This window comes from Dasypus novemcinctus, chromosome 18, assembly GCF_030445035.2.
Source record: "Dasypus novemcinctus isolate mDasNov1 chromosome 18, mDasNov1.1.hap2, whole genome shotgun sequence".
Classification (NCBI taxonomy): domain Eukaryota; kingdom Metazoa; phylum Chordata; class Mammalia; order Cingulata; family Dasypodidae; genus Dasypus; species Dasypus novemcinctus.
This window is the reverse complement of record NC_080690.1, coordinates 81,256,100-81,279,307: the sequence shown is the minus strand read 5'-3', so window position 1 is coordinate 81,279,307 and position 23,208 is coordinate 81,256,100. Positions and strand designations below refer to the sequence as shown.

Sequence of the window (23,208 nt, the reverse complement as noted above, 5' to 3'; positions counted from 1 at the left end):
CTTCGGTTTCAAGTTACAGGCGACTTGACTCCAAATGGCAGGTTGCCCGCTCCCCGATTCAGTGGGGAAATTTAGGCCAGAGACAGGACGATGGCTGGTACAAGTGCGTACAGGCGGAGGCGGAGGCGAACCAGCGACTCGCCTCAAAACCCGCGCGGTCCGCTCTCATGCCGAGCGGCACCAATCTCGTCCCCTACTTAGTTCTACCGGGCAGGGGAAGAAAAGTGAAAAAAGGCCACCCGTTGCCAAGGAGACGCACCCCGCACTCCTGACTGGCGGAGAACTCCCCACCAGCCGGAAGCCCTATTCCATGAGGGCGGGAGACGGTCCGGCCTGCCCGGGTCGCCACAACAACGCGGCCATGCCTTTTCCCCACACTTGGACCGACAGCGCGCCTTCGTCTAGTCTGCGCATGCTCGAGGGCGGCGCGCGGCCCGATGGGACGTCTCCGCGTGCATTCTGGGAAATGCAGTCTAATATCGGGTTCCCGACTGTGAGGCCGAGCAGAGCCCAGAGGCCTCCCCGTACGAGCCGGCGAGAGCCAATAGGACACTAGCGGCATTTCCATGCATCTTGGGAAGTGTAGTTCTGGCGCTGGCGGAGGCATGAGGCGGGGCCCGATACCGTGAAGGCCAATGGGAAGCCGCCCTGGCCGCGGGGCATCCTGGGAAATGTAGTTCTGCGTGCGACCCGGAGGCGGGTGTGAAGCGGGCGGGCGGCTCGGCCTGCGAGCGTTGCGGGTAAGGGGAGGATGTTCGGCGCAAGGCTTGCCGGGATATGGAGTCCTGGTGAGTTCTGTGCGCATGTGCGAGAAGGTGAGGGGGGGCTTGGGGGGGCCTCGCCTGGGAGAGTGAGGTGAGCGAGGGGGAAAGGAGGGAGGGCTTGAAGTGGGGGCGGTTGACCGAGGGAGGAGCGGGAGAATGGGCTATGGGAAGAGGGGGCTGGGGGGCAGGGGGTGGTTGCGACGGTGTCCATTGGGGGAGGGGGGAGAAAGGGGTCTGGGGAGGAGGAGGGGGCCGGGAGCGAGGGCGGGAGGGAAGGGCTGGGAGAGGAGGGGGCGTGCGGGTTCTCGGGGGAACGAGAAGGGAGGGAGGGGGTGGGGGGACAGAGGAGTGGGGAGGGGTCCCGGCCGGGGTGGGGTCCGCGGACAGGGCGGGGGGGCCCGTCGGGAAGGCCGCGAGGAGGGGTCTGGGGTTTTGCTGCCCTCCCGCGCGTCCCGCGCAGTGGCTGCCGTTCGTCGAGCTGAGAGTTTGGAGAGGGAGCGAAGGGTTCGCCTTTGTTTATTGTCTCCCGGCCGCCTGAGGAGTGCCTCCCTCTTCCGGTGGGCACGGGTCGAGGTGGGGAACCCGGGTGAAGTGCCGGGAGGCGGCGTGTTGGCTCGGAGCCTGGAGAGCCCGAAAGTCGCCCGCTCCCCCCTCCCCCGTCAGCATCACGTCGTCCGTCCTCTCTTATTTCCTGTTCTAATGCCTGTTCCCGTTCGTCATTGCATACTTAATCTGTGTATGTATTTTGTTAACAGCCAGTACCTCCCCCCGCCCCCAGCCCTGTACAGTAGTAAAAGCTGACACGAGTTGACTCCTCAGGTAGTGCCAGGTGCTGTTCTCAGCAATTTTGTTTTCCTTGTATCATTTAATTCTCATCGCAGTTCTTGGGTGGATATTATTTTTATCCCCATTTTAAAGCTAAGGAAGTGAGGATACAGTGTGGGAAAGGTGCAGTTGGATCTTGTGCACGGGCATGTAGCTGGGAAGTGGCAGGGCTGGGATTTGCTCCAGGCCCTTGTGCTCTGAAAAAATGTTAGTCGAGTACACTAGTGTCACTTAACAGGAGTGATTTTGCCCTGCAGGGGACACTTGCGATGTTTGGAGACATTTTTGTTATAACTGAGGGGGGGTGTTACTGGCATCTAATAGGTAGAGGCATGGATGCTGCTAACTTGCCGCAATGCGCGGGATAGCGTCCCACACCCAGGAATGATCCAGCCCAAAACGTCTGCAGGGCCGATGCCAGCCCTTCTTCCCACTGGTCCTCACAGGAACCCTCTTGGGAGGAACTGTTGTTCCTGTATTGCGGATGGAGAAGTGGACCCCACAGAGGGCGAATCACACGTCCAAGGTCACACAGTCGGTTAGTGGCAGAGCTGAACGTTAGTGGCCATTGGCTGGCTCGCCAGGCAGGTTCTGGGTTCGAATTCGGCTTCCACCACTGAGTGTCTGTTTCTCCCTCTGCGTAGTGGGACTCATGGCCCCAACTCCCAGGGCTGCCGAGAGGGTTGGGTGGGGCAGTGTGGAGAGATGCCGTTCTGTGGCCAAATCCTGAGGCCTCCAGGGTGCCTGGCTCTGGGCTGGGCAGCACTCCACCGCCAGCCAGAATAGAGGGCCACGGCTGCTTTAATGAGGGTGTAGCGGGCAGGCACCACACCCTCGCAGGATGGTAGGGGACCGCTTAGACAGCAGGTGGCTTTCTGTCACTCAGTGCTTTCTGGGGCTGCTCGGGGACACTTTATACTGTCCATCTGCACGATGAGGCTGGTAAGACCAGCTCACCGGGCTTTAAGTGCCAGCCAGCATGCTGGGTTCCCGTGTGCGCTCCACTCCCGCGTGCCTTGAGTTCTAGCCAGTGGAGGCAGCACGCATGCACCATTGCGCCAGACCTTGTTAAATGCTGAGAGCCTGTTAGTAAGGGCAGCGTGGTAGAGCCCCTGGAGACGAGGGTGTGGGTGCCAGGTGAGCCGGGAGCATCTGGGGGACCCTCTCAGGAGGGGTGATTGCACTGAGGCCTCGCTGATAAGAAGGAGCCAGCTGTGCAAGGACGGGGGGAGAAGGAATGGCAGGCACCAAGGCCCTGAGGTAGAAACTAAGCTCAAGTCAGGATAAACCTGGAGCCAGGGTAGCTGGAGGGAAGAGGCCGGGGAGAAAGCGGTGACATGAGAAACAGAGCAGGTGCCAGCTAGGCTGGTCCTGAGGGCTGCAGACGGAGCTTGGATTCTATTTATGTTAGCACGGGAGGCGTTTGGAGGAGTGGCGTCCTGCGACTTAACACTGGGGGAAAATGAGTCTTTCTAATCACTGTGGGGTGAGTTGACTCAGGGGGGTCAAGTGGGAGCAGGAAGATCTTGCAGGGACTTGTGGAGGCCGTCCAGGCAGCGGGATGACTTTTGTGATTCGCAGGAACCGCTTGCGAGCCTGGCTCTGGATTCAGACCTTCTTGGGACTCTTTCAGCCCTGCCACTAACCGCTGGACCCTGGGGCCAACAGATTTCTCTCTTGACTTTTCTCCACTGCAACCTGGGGTTACCTGAAGAGGCTGCTGGGAAGATGCAGAGATACTTCTAAAGCGTTAGCTCAGTGCAGGCACACAGCACCCACTAGAGACTCAACTGCTGCTATTACTGCTTCAGCTCTGTGGGGTGTTGTGAAGATAACAGCACAACACACACCGTGTTGCGCTGTCGGTTAGCAGTGCTTTCGGCTGCACATAACCACACACAACCAATAGGAGTTTCTCTGTTTTTATGTAACAAGAAGACCAGAGTAGACTTTTTCTGGCTTGGATTTGCGGGTCATCCCAGGAGAGCCCAGGTTCGCAGCTCTGCGGTTTTCTCGGCCTTTCCCTACTGGTGGGGCTGTGGAGCTCCAAGGTCCGTGTGCACCTACAGGGGAGAGCTCCAGGCGTGTTAGGGAGAGAGCGGTCCGGCGCCCACCTCCTCTTCAGTCCCACTGGCCGGGACCGGACACGACTACCCCTGCCTTGGAATCAGGCTGTGTGATACAGGCTAAGCCACCATGGCAGAGAGGCCCCAGACCACAGTGCCTCGGAGAAGACGCCCAGGAACAGCCCAGAGGTGGCAGCTCAGGGTCGTCCAAGCCTTCTGTCCTGGCCCTCCACCACCCTCCAGGTCGGCCAGCAAACTAACGAGCCAGATAGTGACTCTGTCTGGTGGCGTTGAAGCCGTGCGTGCTGTTTGGTCTCCATCACGGTCACTCCACTCTGCCATCCTAGCTCAAAAGCAGCCATGAACGTACTTACACCACTGCAATTACAAACACAGGCCGCCTGCGGGCCGGAGATGGCAGATCCCAGCTCCAGGCCAGTGGTTCTCAAAGGTTTTGAACTCAGGACCCTTTATTGAGGTTGTATCTATTGGTAATTGTTATCGTGAAAAGATAGGCCGAAATTTCCAAGGTATTAACGCATTTAAAAATAATAAACCCTTCACATGTTTACCTATTTTTAAATGAAAACTGATTATACTGTGAAAACAGAAAGTGGAAGATTAGCATTGTTGTTTGGCAACATTTTTTGGAAATTTCTTCAGTGCCTTGCTTTAAAGAAGACAGCTGAGTTCTCTCATCTGCTTCTCCACCCATCTGTTTTCATGTAGCCTCTGGAAAACTCCACGTACGTCCACGTAAAATGTCTTAGCGTTCTTCTGAGAACAGTCTTACCTTGTGGCCCCCTGGAATGCTCCCGGGCCCCTGGATCCCCAGACCTGCAGGATGTTGAGCAGCACTCAGGCCTCCACCCTGCAGCTGGCAGCAGCACTGCCCCTCCCTTCCCCATGACCCGTGCCGCATCCTCGCTGAGAGCTGCTGCTTCCAGTTCTTACCTGAAGCTGCCCTCAGGTTGGGGGAAGGAGAAAGCGGAGGGCAGACAGCATCCTTGGGGTATGGGGGGCTGCAGAAAAGGAGAACGGAGTTTGGATGTGGAGGAACTGCTGGCAGCTGCCATGTTCCCCGAACCAAAGCGTGATCCGGGGTCTGTTAGCGAGGACGAAGGCTGGGGTGGGTGGCTGTGGGGAGGCCGCGTGAAGCCCCCACCTTGACATGCGGTCGGGGCAAACGTCAGTGCTGATGCTGGGGACAGCTTAGGTGCTGCTGTGTGCCCACTTCATTCCCTGGGTCAGTCTTCCCAGAGCCGCCCCAGGAGGCAGAGCCAGGCCTGAATCGGCCAGTCGTCCAGTGCTGCCTCTGGGGGACATGGGGCCATCCTTTGTTTAGCACCTGCTGTATGCCATGCATTGGACGTAGCACCTTACAGATGCCTTAGGCCCACGAGGCAGGCGAGCTCTTCAGTTTACAGGGGAGGAAGCTGAGGCAAGGTGCGGGGCGGCGGGGGGCGGCTCCCTTCCTGTCCTGCTAGTGAGGAGCCAAGCTGAGGGGTTGGACGGTGCAGGCTGCTGAGACCTTGGCCAGTCGCCCCACCCTCCCTCCTCCCTCCTCCCTCCGGCTAGTGGCAGCTGCTGTTTCTGGAATGCCTGTGCTTGGCTCTCACCTTGCTGACCTTTGTCTCCCACAGGTGCTGCCGTCCCTCTCCCCAGAAGACTGAATCCTCCAGCCTGCGGGGGCTCGCCGGCAGATACCATGGAAATCCCGTCCCCCCAGCAGGTCGTGGGGCCGCTGCCCGTGAAGCAGGAGGGCCAGGCCACTGAGGGCCTGGCCCTGGACTCCCCGTGGCGCCGCTTCCGCCACTTCCACCTGGGTGACGCGCCGGGCCCCCGGGAGGCGCTGGGCCTGCTCCGTACCCTGTGTCGCGACTGGCTGCGGCCGGAGGTGCACACCAAGGAGCAGATGCTGGAGCTGCTGGTGCTGGAGCAGTTCCTGAGCGCCCTCCCTGCTGGTGCCCAGGCCTGGGTGCGCAGCCGGCGGCCGCAGAGCGGGGAGGAGGCCGTGGCCCTGCTGGAGGAGCTCTGGGTGAGCACCGTGTGGGCAGCTGGGGGTCTGCCCCCGTCCTTCCTAGCCTTGCCATGCCCTCGGGGGGGTGTCACCCCTCCCTTGGGGGGCTGCGTGGTGACATTCACGTGGGAATAGGCATGCCGCACATTCCCTGAAACCTGGAAAGGGGTCCTTAGAAACCACTGCCAGGATGCATGCCCGTGCTGAGGCGTTTGCCGCAAGGATGGTTTCCGCGACCTGGGGCTGCCAGGCTGAGCTCGGGGGGCAGGTCACAGGCTGGGCCCTGACGAGGTGGTGGAGCTCTCCACCGTCCCTTCACTTCCACGACCTGGACGGGATTCGTAGAAAGGCCCTCGGTTTAGGCTTGTCTCCGTGTCCGGGACCAGGTTCGAGGCCGGAGGATGACAGCAACGAGGACGTGTTCTCGTTGCCGCTCACCAGAAGGTGCCTGGCGGAGCTGTGTCTCGCTCCAACCTCCTACGACCGCTGTGACAGTTTGTGGAAGGTGGCGTCTGCGGCTGCTGCAGTGCAGCACGCATCTCTTTCCCTGTGTTAGGAAGCATTTCCCAAGCACCCTGTTCCCCCTCAGACTACTTTATTCCTTCACTGCTTGATGTCAGCTCAGACCACACATTCCCACGTCAGCACATTGTGGCCTGTCTCGTCTATGTCGGTCAGACCATGCGTTCCCATGTCAGCGCATTCTGGTCTGTCATCTCTGTCAGTCAGACCATGTGTTCCCGTGTCAGCATGTTGTGGTCTGTCATCTAGTTCTGACCACACGTTCCCATGTCAGCGCATTCTGGTCTGTCGTCTGTCAATCAGACCACGTGTTCCCGTGTCAGCGTGTTGTCGTCTGTCGTTGCTTTGCTGCTCTCGTTACCTGTTTGACGCCCGTCACTCCACGTTTGGTCATTGTCTCCATTCAGGTGGCTTGAGCTGCCCCATCTTTGGCACCTCCTCTGTCCAGCCCTGAAGTCTGCCATTCTCCAGGGCCCCGGTCCTGTAGTGCAGAGCGTTGGACGCCGCGACCTCAGGTCCTCACCAACACAGCGGCGTTCCTCCCTTCCCCGCTTTCCCTTCTCCCACAGGGAGAAGTCTGGCTGCCCCTGCCCTCCTTTCCTCCCTCTCAGGCCAGCTCCCCTGGCGTAGCCAGTCTCCTGCCACCACACCGCTCCTCGCCCGTGGGCTCCGGCCACCTGGGCGGCTCCATGTGTGCCCTCGCCAGCCTGCGCCCAGTCCCACCTGGCAGCCCTCTTGGCCCTCTTGACCCTGCTTGGGCTCCTGTGAGCCGCGGCCCCCGCACACACCCAGATGCCTCCGTGGTCTGCCCACCTCGTGGGTTGGCGTGACTCGCTTGGAAAACGGGAGGACAAGCTCCCGAGGAAGCCCCCTCTCTCCTGGCCCTCTGCTTTCCTGGCGCCGGCCTCGTGGCAGGCAGCCCCTCTAGTGGCCAGGTGGCGCCCAGCCGCATGCATCGCTCAGCAGCCGCGTGGACAGGCCTTGCCCGACCTGGCCCCACGCACGCTATGGCCCTGATGGCCAGGTGCGGCCACTGCCCCTCCCGGGCCCTGGCGTGGGGTTGGCACCACCCAGACTGCTACTTTCATCTGAGGAAGGGTGCGGATTCTGCATTTCTAAAGGGCAGGAGGTCTGAAGGGTTAATGAAATCAGTCCATGACTCTGGATGGGATCTGAGCCTGAGGAGAAGAGGCTGGAAACGGCACTACTGGGGTCCGAGGAGAACTGGAACATGGCCCGTGAGTGTCCCGCCACATCAGCAGGATTCTTCTTGACCTTGAGAAGCACACTTCAGGGCTTATGTAAGTCAAGCCTTGTTCAAGGAGTGCGACGTGTGCAGCTCATTCTCAGGTGTGGAGAAAATGGATGGATGGAAACCAGAGCTGCAGAAGGCGACCACTGGCGCATCTGGGCCGGAGTGGCATGTCGAGGTTCTCTACTGGGGTGGCAGTATTTTTGCAGCTGTCCTGTAAGTTGAAGTTTGTTTTTTTAAGAGAAAGTGTGAGTCCACAGCTCCGCCCTCTGGCCCAGCAGGCTCCCCGCCAGGCCTCCCTGAGGGAGAAGGAGGAGGCTGCGGGGCAGAGGCTGCAGCGCCCCCGTGGCTTCCCTCGGACCTCCCGGCTGTGCCCTCCGCTCACCCTGATGTACTTGTGGGAGCCCCTAGGCCCCTTTTGTTAACCTTTGCTTAATTCACTTTTCTGGGTGGACAGTCTGCAGTTTTAACACATGCGTCGATCTGTGTACCCGCTGCTCAGAGCAGTTCCATCACCCCAAAGAGCGCCCTTGTGCTGCCCCTTCATCACACGCCCCTCACCCCACAGCCACTGAGCTGCTCCCTGCCCTCTAGGACTGCCCTTTGGAGACCGTCCCATAGAGGAAAGGTACAATATGTCACCTGTGAGACCAGGTGCCTTGACGCAGCATGTCCAGGTGGGCCCGTGTGATGCCCTGAGCGGTCCAGTGCTGGGCCCTGAGCGGTCCAGTGCTGAGCTCATGTGACGCCCTGAGCAGTCCAGTGCTGAGCTCACGTGACGCCCTGAGCAGTCCAGGTGCTGAGCTCACGTGACGCCCTGAGCGGTCCAGGTGCTGAGCTCACGTGACGCCCTGAGCGGTCCAGTGCTGAGCTCACGTGACGCCCTGAGCGGTCCAGGTGCTGGGCCCTGAGTGGTCCAGGTGCTGAGCTCACGTGATGCCCTGAGCGGTCCAGGTGCTGAGCTCACGTGACGCCCTGAGCGGTCCAGTGCTGAGCTCACGTGACGCCCTGAGCGGTCCAGGTGCTGGGCCCTGAGCGGTCCAGGTGCTGAGCTCACGTGACGCCCTGAGTGGTCCAGTGCTGGGCTCACGTGACGCCCTGAGCGGTCCAGTGCTGGGCCCTGAGCGGTCCAGGTGCTGAGCTCACGTGACGCCCTGAGTGGTCCAGTGCTGGGCTCACGTGACGCCCTGAGTGGTCCAGTGCTGGGCTCACGTGACGCCCTGAGCGGTCCAGTGCTGGGCTCACGTGACGCCCTGAGCGGTCCAGTGCTGGGCTCACGTGACGCCCTGAGTGGTCCAGTGCTGGGCTCACGTGACGCCCTGAGCGGTCCAGTGCTGGGCTCACGTGACGCCCTGAGCAGTCCAGGTGCTGAGCTCACGTGACGCCCTGAGCGGTCCAGGTGCTGAGCTCACGTGACGCCCTGAGCGGTCCAGTGCTGAGCTCACGTGACGCCCTGAGCGGTCCAGGTGCTGGGCCCTGAGCGGTCCAGGTGCTGAGCTCACGTGACGCCCTGAGTGGTCCAGTGCTGGGCTCACGTGACGCCCTGAGCGGTCCAGTGCTGGGCCCTGAGCGGTCCAGGTGCTGAGCTCACGTGACGCCCTGAGTGGTCCAGTGCTGGGCTCACGTGACGCCCTGAGTGGTCCAGTGCTGGGCTCACGTGACGCCCTGAGCGGTCCAGTGCTGGGCTCACGTGACGCCCTGAGCGGTCCAGTGCTGGGCTCACGTGACGCCCTGAGTGGTCCAGTGCTGGGCTCACGTGACGCCCTGAGCGGTCCAGTGCTGGGCCCTGAGCGGTCCAGGTGCTGAGCTCACGTGACGCCCTGAGTGGTCCAGTGCTGGGCTCACGTGACGCCCTGAGTGGTCCAGTGCTGGGCTCACGTGACGCCCTGAGCGGTCCAGTGCTGGGCTCACGTGACGCCCTGAGTGGTCCAGTGCTGGGCTCACGTGACGCCCTGAGCGGTCCAGTGCTGGGCTCACGTGACGCCCTGAGCGGTCCAGTGCTGGGCTCACGTGACGCCCTGAGCGGTCCAGTGCTGGGCCCTGAGCGGTCCAGTGCTGGGCTCACGTGACGCCCTGAGTGGTCCAGTGCTGGGCTCACGTGACGCCCTGAGCGGTCCAGTGCTGGGCTCACGTGACGCCCTGAGCGGTCCAGTGCTGGGCTCACGTGACGCCCTGAGCGGTCCAGGTGCTGGGCCCTGAGCGGTCCAGGTGCTGAGCTCACGTGACGCCCTGAGCGGTCCAGTGCTGGGCTCACGTGACGCCCTGAGTGGTCCAGTGCTGAGCTCACGTGACGCCCTGAGCGGTCCAGTGCTGGGCTCACGTGACGCCCTGAGCGGTCCAGATGCTGGGCCCTGAGCGGTCCAGTGCTGGGCTCACGTGACGCCCTGAGCGGTCCAGTGCTGGGCTCACGTGACGCCCTGAGCGGTCCAGTGCTGGGCTCACGTGACGCCCTGAGCGGTCCAGTGCTGGGCTCACGTGACGCCCTGAGCGGTCCAGTGCTGGGCTCACGTGACGCCCTGAGCGGTCCAGTGCTGGGCTCACGTGACGCCCTGAGCGGTCCAGTGCTGGGCTCACGTGACGCCCTGAGCGGTCCAGGTGCTGGGCCCTGAGCGGAATTGTCTGTTCTTTGTGTTGCTGAGTGTGTCCTATTGTTTGGATGCTCCACTCTTCACCTGTTGATGGGACATTTGGATTGTTTCCAGTTTTGGGTACTTTTAAATAGAGCTGCTTTAAATATCTGTACGTAGCTTTTTGTGTGAGCACGAGTTTTCATTTATCTAGGATAAATACCCAGGAGTGCAGTTGCTGGGTCACAGAGTGAGTATATATTTAACTTTATAAGAAGCTGCCAAACTGTCTTCCAAAGCAGCTGTCCCATTTCGCATTCCCACCAGCAGCGGATGCGTGATCCAGAGTTGGCTGCCTCCTCGGCAGCACTTGGCAATGCTAGGGTTTAACTTCAGCCATGCCAGCAGGCATGCAGTGGAACCCCGCGGTTTAATCTGCATGTCTGCAGTGATGTGGAGCATCTTTTCATGAGCTCGTTGGCCATCCAGAGGTCCTCTCTGGGGAAGTGTCTGGGCAAGTCCTTTGCCCGTTTTCTAATTGGGTCGTTTGTTTTCTTCCTGCTGGATGTAGATATTATGATACAAGTCCTTTGTCCAGTGTCAGGCTTTGATATTTTTAAGAGGCTCCGGAGCGACTGTGTGTGCAGCCAGGGTTGGGGACTCCTGGTGGAAGGACGGGGGCGAGCAGTCCTGTCGGGCGTTCACCCCAGCTCTGCCTGCCCCTGGCCTCGGCCCGCGCCTCGCCTCTGTCCTGGGCGCCTTTGCAGGCACCTGGTGTCCTCGGGCCACCCCGGGCAGGGCTGTGAGTCGGCGGTGCCTGTGCCCGCAGCCTGCAGCCCGGTCTGCTTTGCCGGCGTCGGCGAGTCCTCAGAGGCGGTGGTGGGAAGAGGCGGCAGTCGTTTGTGTTGGTGATGTGTGTGTCTAGGAGAGTTTTTAGAGCCCTTCCGTGTGGGGAGGGGAGGGTGCTGATTTTTCAGAGACCCCCTGGGCTGCGTGAGTTCAGCTCCTCAGAGCCTCGGGGACTTAGAGAACCCAAGTGGCTAAGGGGGACTTGAGGAACGCACTATTTTTAGCTCTTTATTTTGAAATAATTTCACACTTAAGGGTAGTTATAGAAACAACAAAAAGCCAGTATAGAGAGAGCTGTAATACCCCCACCCAGATTTGCCACCTTTCACCCTCTGCCACGTTTGTCGCATCATTCTGTCTCTGTGTCTTCCAAGCATCTGAGAGCAGGTTGCTAGCTCGGTGCTCCCATACATGTCTCCCGAGAATGAGGGTTGCTCTGACCGTGCCGCGCCATTTAATGCTGACGGCGGCTTCTGGTCTGGATCTCAGCCTTCCTGCTGGTGCCCACCTGCCCATCATCAGATCCGGTCCAGGGGCCGATGTATGGCATGTCATCGTTATCGTCTCTTTAAAGCCATGGGGACATGTACAGCACATGCTGTGCTGCCCTCACCGCCCACGGTTAGTATGGGGGAGCCACCGGTCATCTCCCAGGCTGCTCCCCTCCAGCAACCCGAGCTGACAGGACAGCTCGAGGAAAGAGGGCCACAGGCAGCTGTGCAGGGGGCAGGGGCGCAGGAATCCCAGGTACAGCGTCAGCGGGCCTCCCCAGAACACAAGGTGTCCGTCGTTGGGAAGTCCCGCAGTTCAGGCACACCTGGACCTGGATCTTGCTGCCCCCAGTCCACGCCGGGGTGCCAGGGTCAGGGCCGTGCTCTCTGAGCCACGATTTTGTAGGAACCACCCCTGTGCCGTGCCGCAGTGCTGCAGCCTGGCTGGAGGCCCCGTTGCGCAGCGTGTGCCCAGCTCTGCCAGATTGGCCTGGCAGTGCTGACAGTCGCATCACGGGGCACCTGGCCAGTTTTTATCCCCCCTGTGGCTGCACTGCACGACTCAAGGACCACTTGGTGGCAGTGGGTGGTGAGCACGGCATGTCCTGCTCTGGTGGCACGCGGTCTTTGGAGAGGGGCTGCTGGGAGGCGGGCCGCTGGACGCTGGCGCTGCTCTGGCCGTCGAGCTGGCAGGGCCTGCCAGTCCCTCAGGTTGGACGGTGGTGGCTGGGAGGGGTGAGGAAGGTCAACAAAGACCTTGAATACTTGTAGAAAGGAAGCGCGCCCCCCCCGCCCCCCCCGCTGGGGCCTGCGAGACCTCGAGGGATAGGGCCCGGCTGGCCTGTCCACCTGCAGGAGCCATTCCTGCTGTCGCACACCCCACCGTCTGCCTCTGGCCTCCTGTCTGGCCTCTAGCCCATCAAGCCTTTTCCTGACTCGGGCGTCTGCCTCTGCTCTGACTTGGGGGTGGGCTGTCTCCTCCATCTGGAGCACAGCCCCCAGCTCTTCAGAAGGCCTCACGCCTCCCAGTCCATCCAGTGCCCATCTCGAGAGTCCAGAGCAGCTCAGCCCTTTCACCGGGCAAATGGGCTTGGTCTCCCTGTAAGAACCAAGCTGTCCAGAGACCTGCCCAGGGCGCACAGCTGCTAAGGGCAGAGTTAGGGCTCCAGGTGCCCAGCCAGGAGAACACGGCATCTGACAGGGAGTTTGCCACCCAGCCCGTAGGACACGAGCCAGCTCTGCTCTCGTCGAGTCTTTCACCCCTAGTGTGCCATAAGCACACTAAGTGAGTCAGCAGCTCTCGAGGAGCAGGCTGGCGCTGCAGAGAACCCAGGCCTTCCCCTGCACGCATTTCAGGACGCTCTCCTGGTTCTGAGGGAGCGTCGCAGGCTCAAGACGTTCATTCTCGGGGCAAGGATCTTGCCCTGGCCTTGCCTTTTTTTTTTTTAAGGATTTATTTTATTTATTTCTCGCCCCCCCTCCTCCATTGTCTGCTCTCTGTGTCCATTTGCCGTGTGTTCTTCTGTGTCCACTTGCATTCTTGTCCTGTGGCACCGGGAAACTGTGTTGCCTTTTTTTGTCGTCGTTATGTCATCTTGCTGCATCAGCTCTCCAAGTGTGTGGCGCCTCTCCTGGGCAGGCTGCACTTTTTACCCACGGGGCGGCTCTCCTTGTGGGGCACACTCCTTGTGCGTGGGGCTCCCCTACGCAAGGGACACCCCTGCTTGGCACAGCACTCCTTGCGCATGGCAGCACTGCATGTGGGCCAGCTCCACACAGGTCAGGAGGCCCTGGGTTTGAACCCTGGACCTCCATATGGTAGGCGGACGCTCTATCGTTGAGCCACAACCGCTTCCCTGGCCTTGCTTTTTATGCTGACGCCAGTGCATGCCAGTGACACAGCTGGCCCTCTGGCTTCGCTCTGGGCATGTGTGCAGTCTTCCTTTTGGGCAGTTCCCATTCCCCCATGTCTAGACCTCCCTCTGTTGAGTGGCAGGTATGTGGCTGAAAGAACAGCTCCTGCTCTCCAGGAGGCCTGGGAAAGCGGCGTGGACCCGGCCCTTTCCTCTGCTGGCATGCAGCGAGTGGCTGCAGGAAGGCGGTGCCCTGCTCAGCGCCCAGCTCCGCCCTGCCCAGCAGCCTGTCTTGAGGAGCGCCCAGGCTTTCTGTGAAGAAATCTGTGGTCCCAAGCTAGGACTGACTGGGGTCCCCCGGAAGAGCGGCTTCCTGGGCATTCTCCAGGCCCCCGATCCTCTGAGTGCAGCCAAGGCCAGGCAGGGCGAGCATGTGACACATCCTCCCGGCCGTGCAGAGCTGGCCTGGCTCTCGGGCCCCTGCGGCGCCCTCGGCAGCCACCAGTAGCCGGTTTGAGTCAAGACTTAGGCGAGGGCTGCATGTTGCCCCTGCCCCCCCTAACCTGAACCCTGGAGGGGAGGTAACTTGCTCGGGGGCACAGGCGGAATGTGGCTGGGGGCATCCAGCAACCTCGGCCCTCCCCCCGCCCCAGCCTCCGTGCAGCTCCCGGCTGCGCCCACGTTTTACCCCCTCGGACATGTCTCGACATCAGAACGAGGGTGGGTGGACGTGTTCCTGGCTCGACTGTGGTGACAGGCACACCGTGGAAACCCCTCAGATGGCACAGCGCTCCACCTGCCTGTGGGGCGGGGCCAGCAACTCTAAGCCGGGGCTGAGGGCCGTCTGGGCACAGGGGCCACTGCAGAAGCAAGAAAGGAAGGTGCCTGCAGCCGCGGAACCTCTTTGAGTTGCATGACTGTCAGGAATCAGTTTACAGCATCTACCCACGTAGCACGAGAACCACGTAAATCCTAGCCAAGACGGAGCAGGCATTTACAGGTTCCAAGCATGACATGATTTTAAGAAAGACTTGGGTGGCTTCCTGGCGCCACTCATTTTCACTCTGACAGTTATTTCATGACGGAGGTAATCCTCTGAATAATAGTCCCAAAGCACTTGGAACCAGGAGAGCATGAGAAGGGGGTTGATTCTGATCTCCTCAGGGACAGGGATGTGAGGGATGGCAGTAATCAGAGGAACCAAAAGTGCATTTGGTCTGAGACCGCTCCATCCTGCAGTCTCGCTGGCTGGCATTAGCCTGTTTAGAAGCCGGCCACCACTTACACTGAGAAAAAGTCTAATTCTGACCTTACTGTATTTTTTTTTTTTGTACTTTTATTTTTTGTCTGTGAAAGGTTTCAAATACATACGCAAGGAGAATACCAAACTGCCATGTACCTATTGTCCATCTTCAACAATTAATCTGCTCATGGCCAATCTTTTTTTCTTCCTAGAGCTAATTTATTTTTGTGTTTTCTTAATTTTATTGATACATATTCCTAAAGCATACAATCCATCCAAAGTGTACCATCAGTGGTATTTGGTATAATCACAGAGTTGTGCTCTCATCACTTCAATCAATATTAGAACATTTATATTACTCCAATAATAATAATAAACAAAATCTCTACCCCTTACTAATCACCTCTCAATCTCTCTATCCTTCCCATGCCATACATAGCTGCTATTCTGTTTCCATCTCTCTAATTGTATAAAGTCAAGCAATACATAGTACCTTTTGTCTGCTTTCTTTCACTTACTATATTTCCTTTTTACTCATTATGGAAGATTATTAACATATAACTATACACGACTATCCATAGTTTGCCTTGGTTGTATTTTTGCCTGATGTTAACAACTTGTAACATTAATGTACATTTGTTCTGTTTCAAAGGAAAACAGTCTTATATATGTAATATTACCCATAGTCATATTTCACATAAGGTTTTGCAGTGGTATACAGTCCCATGTTAATTATTTTAGCTTTCCTTCCAGTAGTATACATAGCCTTAGACTTTTCTTTCCAACCATTATCATGCCCATATATTAGCACTAGTTACAAACACTGTGATGTGCTTGCACCATTTCTATTCATTTCCAAAGGTTTAAAAACCTTTTTACCAATTCTGCACAGGCTAAATCTCAGCCTCAAATTCAGTGTTTTTACTCTAAATGCAATATTTACTTCCACTACTTATTCTTTGCTTTCATATGTCATTACTTATTTTCATCTGTCATTTTACCCTTCTGGTTATTCTTTCTGATAGTCTTCCCTTCTATACTCTCCTCTAAGCCTCTCTTCCTGTCTTTTCCTTTTAGCTCATTTTAGTGCTTTCCTGCAAAATTGGATACTTTTTATGAGTTCTCTTAGTATCTGTTCACTTGCAAATATTTTAAACTCACCATATTTGAAGGATAATTTGGGTAAAGAATTTTCAGCTGGCAATTTTTCTCTTTCAGTATCCTAATATCAAGTCTTGCCTCCATGATTTCTGATGAGAAATCTGCATTAAGTCTTTCTGGGCATCCCTTGTATATGATGGTTTGCCTCTCTCTTGCTGCTTTCAGAATCTTCTCCTATCTTTGGCATTTAACATTATGAGTAGTATGTGCCTTAGAGTAGGTCTGTTTGGACTTATTCTGATTGGGATATACTATACTTACTGGACATGTGTATTTATTTCTTTCATGAGAGTTTGGAAGTTTTCAGCCATTTCCTCGAATACTCTTTCTTCCCCTTTTCCCTTCTTGTTCTGGAACTCCCATGATACGTATGTTGTTTCACTTCATGTTACTCAACTCACCGAGCCCCTGCTCAATTTTCAATTTTTCCATTCTTTTCTCTCTGTGTTCTCTCTCTCCAACTTCAGCTCTTCTGTCTTCTACATCACTTATTCTTTCTTCTAGGATTTTGAGACTGCTGTTATATGCCTCTAATGTGTTTTGTTTTTCAGAAGGTACTGGGGATTGAATCCAGAATCCATACATGGGAGGCAGGCGTTCAACCCCTGAGCTACATCTACCCCTCCTCTAATGTTTTTTTTTTTTAATTTATCCCCTGCCTTGCTGCTTGCTTGCTGTCTGCTCTCTGTGTCCTTTTGCTGCGTGTTCTTCTGTGTCTGCTTGTCTCCCTTTGTTGCGTCATCTTGCTGTGCCAGCTGTCTGTGGGTGCGGGCCAGCTTGCCTTCACAAGGAGGCCCTGGGAAGCGAACCCAGGGCCTCCCATATGGTAGACGGAAGCCCAGTTGGTTGAGCCACATCCACTTCTGTCTTTCGCCTTTTTAATACCACCTATTGTGTATTCCATTTCATAAACTTTTATTTTTCTATTCAGGTTTTCAAGTTATTCTTTGTGCTCACCCAGTGTCATCTTGATGGCCTTTACCTGTGTCACCATATTGTCTTTCAACTTATTGATTTGGTTTAGGAGATTAGTATGAACCTCTTTGATTAGTTATCTCAAATCCTTTGTCTCATCTGGGGCTTTTTATTCCTTTTCTTGAGCCATGCCTTCCTTTTTCTTAATATTGCTTGTAGTTTTTTTGCCAGCATCCAGACATCTGATTATGATGGTGAGTGTAACAGTTTGATATAGTTATGAATTCCTAAAGTAGATACTGGATTGTTTTTGTAAACTGATCTGTACCTGGACGTGATTAAATTATGATTAGGGCCTTGATTGGGCCATGTCAGTAGTGTGTTGAGTCCCCACCCTTTGGTGGGTGGGTGGGGGCTCACAGATAAAATACACGGGAAAGGACAGAGTTAGAGGTTTTTGATGTTGGAGTTTGATGCTGAAGTCTTAAGCTGGAGCCCCAGGAAGTAAGCTCACAGAGGACAGAGAAGGCAGCCCCGGGAAGAGAGGAACCCTTGCAGACATTGGGAGCCATCTTCCTCCAACATGTAAAAATAGGCTTTGGTGAGGGAAGTAACTTAGGCTTTATGGCCTGGTATCTGTAGGCTCCTACCTCAAATAAATACCCTTTATAAAAGCCAGCAGATTTCTGGTATTTTGCATCAGCACCCCTTTGTCTAATACAGGAGCTTACTCAGATGCTCAGTTTCTCTTGTGCTTGGGGATTTAGTGGCAGGAGGCTGTGTACAACTGCTGTTCTTTGATTCTTGGTTCAGCCATTCTAGCTCTTTAGGATTGTGCATGTTTAGTTGCTCAAATCCAGGCCATGGACCCAGTAATGGCTGTAAAGGGCCTAAAAAGGCCCTTTTGTTTGTTTACTTTTATTTTCCTTGCACGCATGTCCTTCATCTGCCAGCAGATGGTGATCTTCGGCAGCCCTCTCACCTCCAGCCCTGGTTGCAGTGTGTTCACTGTAACTCGGACTGGAACCGTGTGACAGGATCCTCCTCAGGGCTAGCCAGAACCTTGCCGTTCTTAACTCCCAGAAGCGGTTCTCCTCCCTTTGCTTTGCTGGAAGCCCCTTCCCTCCTGGGTGGGAAGTAAGTCCCGGTCCATAAGGAGGTTGTTTGAGAGAGCTGGATCTCTGGTTCCCTGCCAGCAACAGGGCCAGCAACGGCAGGCCCACCTGGCCTGGAGCGGCTCGTGGGACACGGCAGTCCAAACTTGCTGCCAAAGCTAAGTCAGCCTTAGGCTGACTCCTCTCCCCTTTCCTGGGTAAGGGACCCTGAGGGCCCCTCTGACCACAGCTGCTGGCCAGAGGCCAGAGGACTCCAAGCTGTCTGCTCTGAGGTGGGGGTGGGTGCCTGCAGCTGTGGCTCCTGCTCCGGTTTTCCCACTGAGATTCTTTCCTGTACCTCTCTCTCTTCCGGGTGGTGTCCAGCCTTCCCCTGGTATCCTAAGCCTTAGAGCATTTTTTTCCAGTTACTGTATGTTTTTCTTAATCATTTTTCTTTTGCATTTTGTTAAAGAGGCTGCATTTTATTCAGAGGGCAATAAGAAGCTAAAGTAAGATTTAACTCAGATTTACAGAAAAGGAAATTGGACGGGTTTGTGCTTGAGAAAGTTCTCCGGCTGTTGTGTGGAGAATGGTTTAGGGCACAGGTCGAGCAAAAGAATGGTGTTAGAGGACTGCAGGGCTGTCGAGCGAGAGGCGCCGGGGGCGGCGCTGGCTCTGGAAGAGTTGAGAGCACGTGGTGACTGGCCGAGGGCAGTGGAGAAAGGGCGGGTAGAGACAGGGTATGGCTCAGGCGTCTCACCCCAGAATGCACTGCCTCATTTCAGGGACCAGCGACCTCTCCGGGCCGCCCTGCAGAGCTGAGGGCACCTCGGGACGTGACTGAAGGCGCCGGAGTCAGTGCTGGGAAAGAAGACGGTGGGCTGGTCCCCGCAGGTGAGCAGCTGGCCCTCCCACACCACTCCCGCTGGCCCTCAGCTTCGGTCCAGGGGCACTGTGGCCTCCTGCCCATCACCCGTTTGTCCAGCCCATGCCCCTGGCTCAGACACACTTACTAGGGGTAAGGGGGTCAGCAGCAGGTGCCTCAGCAGGGGATCAGGGCGCTGTTCTGCCAGCTCGCGGAACCTTCCAGCATGCGTGGCAGCACCTTCTGCATTCTGTGGTTGAGAACCCGAGGCACAGAAGTGAAGGAACTCGCTTAGATCCAGCACCAGCAGTGCGAGCTCTAACCTAGGCAGCCTGCCCTCGCCTCTGCGCTCGGTACGCAGCTGTGACACAGCTCTGGGGTGCCGCGCAGGTCCCACTGCGACTGCACCCCGTGCCGGTCCCCACCCCATCGCGGTGGCCGGGGGCACACGGCCCCCCGGGTGCTGGAGGTGGGATCAGCTCCAGTCAGACTACACGAGTCGGGGTGACTGGTTTGTCCTCCTCAAAAGAAGGGGAAGTTGCCACCCTGTGTCGGCTTGATTCAGCTCAAAAAGTGCCAGTGGTTCTGAAGTCCTCCAGAGGGAAAACGGATGAGAATAACCAGGAATAACGTTTCCAGTAGGCAGCTATGGTAGAGACGGGCACCACGTTTTCAAGTTACTTCAGGTTTTCATAGCAGAGGAGACGACCAATCCCAGACCTCGCATGTGACTTTTGTATGATGCGTGTCTTAGTTTTCCAGCTGCTGAAACAAATACCATTCAGTGAGTGGTTCATGTGTGGGAATTTGTGGGCTCGTGCTTTTGAGGCTAGGAGAGGTCCAAAGCCTAGGCGTCAGCCGGGCGAGGCATTCTCCCAGAAGCCCGTGGCACCCTGGGCTGGCGTCTGCCGGCAGTCCCGCGCTCAGCTTTCCCGGCACGTGGCAGCGCGCGTGGCAGCAGCTGCTCCTCTCTCCCCTGGGTCCCGTTGACTTCCAGCTTCTTGCTTCCCATGGCTTTTCTTCCTCCATGTCTTGACTTCGATTTTGCTTAAATCTGGATTAAAAATCACCCAGATTGAATTGGGCCACACCTTAACCAAAAGTACCTCTTCAGAATGTCCTCTCTTCAGTGGGTTCTCACCCACAGGAATGGATTAAGAACATGTTTTCCGGGGGTACATGACTCCAAGCCATCAAAATGAAGCATTTCAAAAGGGCGAGGGAAAGAAGAATGATTCGACACTTGGGGCTGGGGCAAATGTTTGAAGGGGCAATCCCTAGCAAAAGTTCTTGTCAGTTATCCCAGATAAATGAATTCATTTTTAAAGGAAATACGAATTTTAAATATTAAAAAAGAAGACACGGCATCAGACAACGGTCAGCAGAAACCAAGGGGCCCACAGAAGCCAAAACCTGGTCTGTGTTGGGTGCAGGAGAGGGTGGCGCTCAGGTGGCGCCAGGCTGGGGCGTGGGGCCAGAAGAGCCTGGGCCTCTCCAAGGCAGAAGTGGGGACGGTGGGGCGGGGAGCGTGCAGGGACTCAGTGGCCAAACCCAGGGTTCCTGGCCTGGAGCACGGTCTGGGCATCTCAGAAAATCTAGCGGTGGTGGAGGCGGTGGGCGTCTGACAGCGCCGGGTGGGGCAGAGGAGGGGTGACGCGGGGTGACTGCTAAGCGTGCGCACTGGGATGCCAGGGGCTGTGACACTGGCCAGGGAGGGGCACGGGAGGTGTGATAGGTAGCTACTGCTACGTAACAAATTACCCTAGAATTCAAATACCTCAGTGTCTGGGGGTCAGGGATCCGGAGCACTGCGCCGCCTCTCCGCAGGGCCTGCTGTCCTCCCAGCACGGATGCCGGCCCCCAGCCCCGAGCGAGCTGGAGCGAGGCAGCACCGCCCTCGAGTCCAGCTCACCTTCGAGGGCGGCTTCCGTGAAGTCCTGCCCAAGAGCAGGTGGGCAGAGCTCAACACCTGCGCGGAAGGGGGCGAGGGTCTGAGTGGGACGCTGGGCGGGGGGACGCCCTGCGGTCCCTCGGGTGGGCCTGCCCTTGGAAGCCGGTCGAGAGGGCAGAGCCGGGGGCCTGGACTCGGGTACAGGGTGAAGGGGAAGTGGCCCGCGGCGGGCGCCTGCTCTCCTGCAGCCCGTGGGAACGTGGGCCAGCGGATCTGCTTTTCTTTATGAAGCCAGTGTTCCATTTTTGTGAAATTGCCCGAGTTTTAAACATTTTTCACATGTTTAAAAACACTGTTGAGGGCCAAGCAGAACACCACCTTTGGCTGCCAGTGGCACGCGCTGCTTTTTGGATGCGCGCGTGCCCGAGGAGGCGCCTGGGGTCCACAGGGGGTCAAAGCGGGTGGGGGTGGGGGTGGGGGCAGTCTGCCCTGTTGTCTTTCCACCTTGGAGAGGCCCGCGGCCCGCGGAAGGGGAGGCTTGCACGGGAACCCCTCACATGGTGTAAAGTAGATCAGAACAAGGCTGCGGGTCTCGGTGGTTGGAGAGCCAGCGGGAAGGTAGTCTGGCTCCTGCGCCTGCCTCACCAGCCGCCCGCCTACCAGAACCCGCCCGCGGCAGTCCCGTGCCACCTGCCGCGCACCATCCGCGCGCCGGCCCTGCCCACGTGGAGCTCCCAGCCAGCCCTGCGCCCACCCGGCCCCCTACCCCCGCCAGTGCCCTCCTGACTGTGCCTTCACCCCGCAGGAGACCCTGCGCCCGGGACCGAGGTGCCTGCGCCCGGGACCGCCCAGGCCGTGCGCCCCTACAAGCAGGAGCCCGGCAGCCCCCCGCTGGCCCCCGGCCTGCCCGGCTTCCTGGTGGCGCCGGGCGCCGCGGCCTGCCCCGAGTGCGGCAAGACGGCCCTGAAGCCGGCGCACCTGCTGCGCCACCGGCAGAGCCATTCAGGCGAGAAGCCCCACGCCTGCCCTGACTGCGGCAAGGCCTTCCGGCGCAAGGAGCACCTCCGGCGCCACCGCGGCACGCACCCCGGTGGCCCCGGGCCTGCCCTGCGCCCGCTACCCGCCCGCGAGAAGCCGCACGCCTGCTGCGAGTGTGGCAAGACCTTCTACTGGCGCGAGCACCTCGTGCGCCACCGCAAGACGCACTCGGGGGCGCGGCCCTTCGCCTGCTGGGAGTGCGGCAAGGGCTTCGGGCGCCGCGAGCACGTGCTGCGCCACCAGCGCATCCACGGGCGCGCGGCCGCCGGCGGGGGCGGCACGGCCGGGCAGGGGCCCGAGGGCGGCGGGCCCTTCCCGCCCTGGCCGCTGGGCTAGCCCACCGCCCGGTCGCGCTCCTGCCGCCGCAAGCAGTTTGCTCCCCACGGTCCTCCAGGACCTTCTCCCCAGTCCCCCGTCACCCACCCAGGTTCTCTTCCTTCCCCCTCCCTGCCCACAGCCCTCCATGGCGGTGTTCTCCCCTGGCCCACCCTCCCTGATGAGCTCCTCCCCCGCCTTATAAACGGTGCTTCCAGATGTCTCTTGGCCTCTCCGCCCTCTTCCCACTGCTGAGTGAGGGAGCAGACCTGAGGCCCCAGGCCCCCGAGGGGCCAGGCCTGCCAGGAGCCGAGAGGAGGAGCCTGCGACCCCTTGTTCAAGAGGACGCTGACAAATAGGGGCTGGGGCTTGTCCCCAGGAGCCCCTCCCCTCCCGGGAACCATGGGGTGCAGAAGGGAGGGCCTGAGATGGACCTGGGGCCTGGCGTGGACTCCTTGGCCCCCTGCTCGACGACCTGGGAAGGCCTGAGATGGACAGAGGTGCCTGCTCGTGGGGAGCTGTTGTAGAGCGTGGGCACAGCACCCGGAGAGCAATAAAGCGTTCAGCGTGCAGCTGGGAACAGCGTCCTGTGGTTCTGCTGCCCAGAGCTGAGGGGCCTCGGACCCTCCCAGGCGAGGGGCCTGCTGGTCTGGCTCATCCCCAGGACACAGGGTCCTGTGCTCTGACTCAGAAGCGAGGATTGCCGAGGGGCAACGGGAGCTGAGTTTCTAGGGGTGTCTGCTGGTGCAGGCACCTCTGCATCGGCAGTGGCCTCCTTGGGCCTCGTGGGGCCCTCGCATCTTCCCAGAGCAGGGCTCCTCCTTCCGCTCTGCAGGTGCAGGAATGAGGGTCAGCAGCATGGCTGGCCAAAACCAAGTACCCCACCCACTTGTGCAAGCCCTGGTGTGTAACCTTAGTCTGGTCCAACCCTCTTTGAGCTGGTCTCCATATCTGTAAGGTGAATATTAAAATAATTATGGGTGAGAGGATGTGGCTCAAGCTCTTGAGCACCTGTTTACCAAATGGAGGCCCCAGATTCGACCCCCCAGACCTCCTGGTAAAGAAAGAAAAAAGGCATCCCAGGTGTGTGGTGAGGCATGCCAAAAAGGTGATGACGCAGCCAGATAGGAAAAAAAGTCATCGTAGGCAAGCGGTTGTGTGCTGCTTCCCACACGGGGGGTCCTGGTTTGTTCCCGGGGCCTCCTAAAAACAAAAAACAAGCTAACGACAAAACCAACTTGGGAGCCAATAGGGCTCAGTGGTTGAGTGCCGGCTTCCCAATAGGAGGTTCCCAGCTTCAATCCTCAGTATCTCAAAAAAAAAAAAGTAATTATACCTCCCCCCCTTGCCAAAGGTATTGCCTTGGGCAGCTCACCCCATTCCATTGGAGGAACCCCTGTCCTCTGGGGATGGGGTTTGAGCCACAGGCAGGGTCCTGGGAACCCAGCGGGTGGGTGTGCAGATGGCCCACCCCCTC

At 58.1% G+C, this 23,208-nt stretch overlaps 1 protein-coding gene across 8 annotated transcripts; it reads left to right on the top strand.

Moving 5' to 3' along the window:
* Nucleotides 1-682: 682 nt before the first annotated feature.
* Nucleotides 683-22,311, top strand: ZNF444 (zinc finger protein 444). 8 transcript variants are annotated; one of them, XM_058280874.2, is made up of 5 exons: nt 4,408-4,625; nt 5,299-5,693; nt 18,408-18,516; nt 20,315-20,438; nt 21,184-21,555. In XM_058280874.2, the coding sequence occupies exons 1-5, from the start codon at nt 4,562-4,564 to the stop codon at nt 21,407-21,409; spliced, it is 918 nt and encodes a 305-aa protein (XP_058136857.1). In that variant the 5' UTR covers nt 4,408-4,561; the 3' UTR covers nt 21,410-21,555. The 8 variants fall into 8 exon arrangements, with proteins under 8 accessions (XP_004471824.2, XP_023438367.2, XP_004471825.1 ...); XM_004471767.5 differs by lacking the exons at nt 4,408-4,625; nt 20,315-20,438 and adding an exon at nt 683-788 and having other exon boundaries at nt 21,184-22,311; XM_023582599.2 differs by lacking the exons at nt 4,408-4,625; nt 20,315-20,438 and adding an exon at nt 737-815 and having other exon boundaries at nt 21,184-22,311.
* The last annotated feature ends 897 nt before the right edge of the window (nt 22,312-23,208 follow it).

What these genes read in the sequence shown, in the direction of transcription:
- ZNF444 (XM_023582599.2), top strand. Translation starts at nt 752, where the DNA reads ATGTTCGGCGCAAGGCTTGCCGGGATATGGAGTCCTGGTGAGTTCTGT. An exon ending in CCCTGCTGGAGGAGCTCTGG is followed by an intron (nt 5,694 to 18,407) that starts GTGAGCACCGTG and finishes GCCTCATTTCAG; the next exon opens with GGACCAGCGACCTCTCCGGG. An exon ending in CGGTGGGCTGGTCCCCGCAG is followed by an intron (nt 18,517 to 21,183) that starts GTGAGCAGCTGG and finishes TTCACCCCGCAG; the next exon opens with GAGACCCTGCGCCCGGGACC.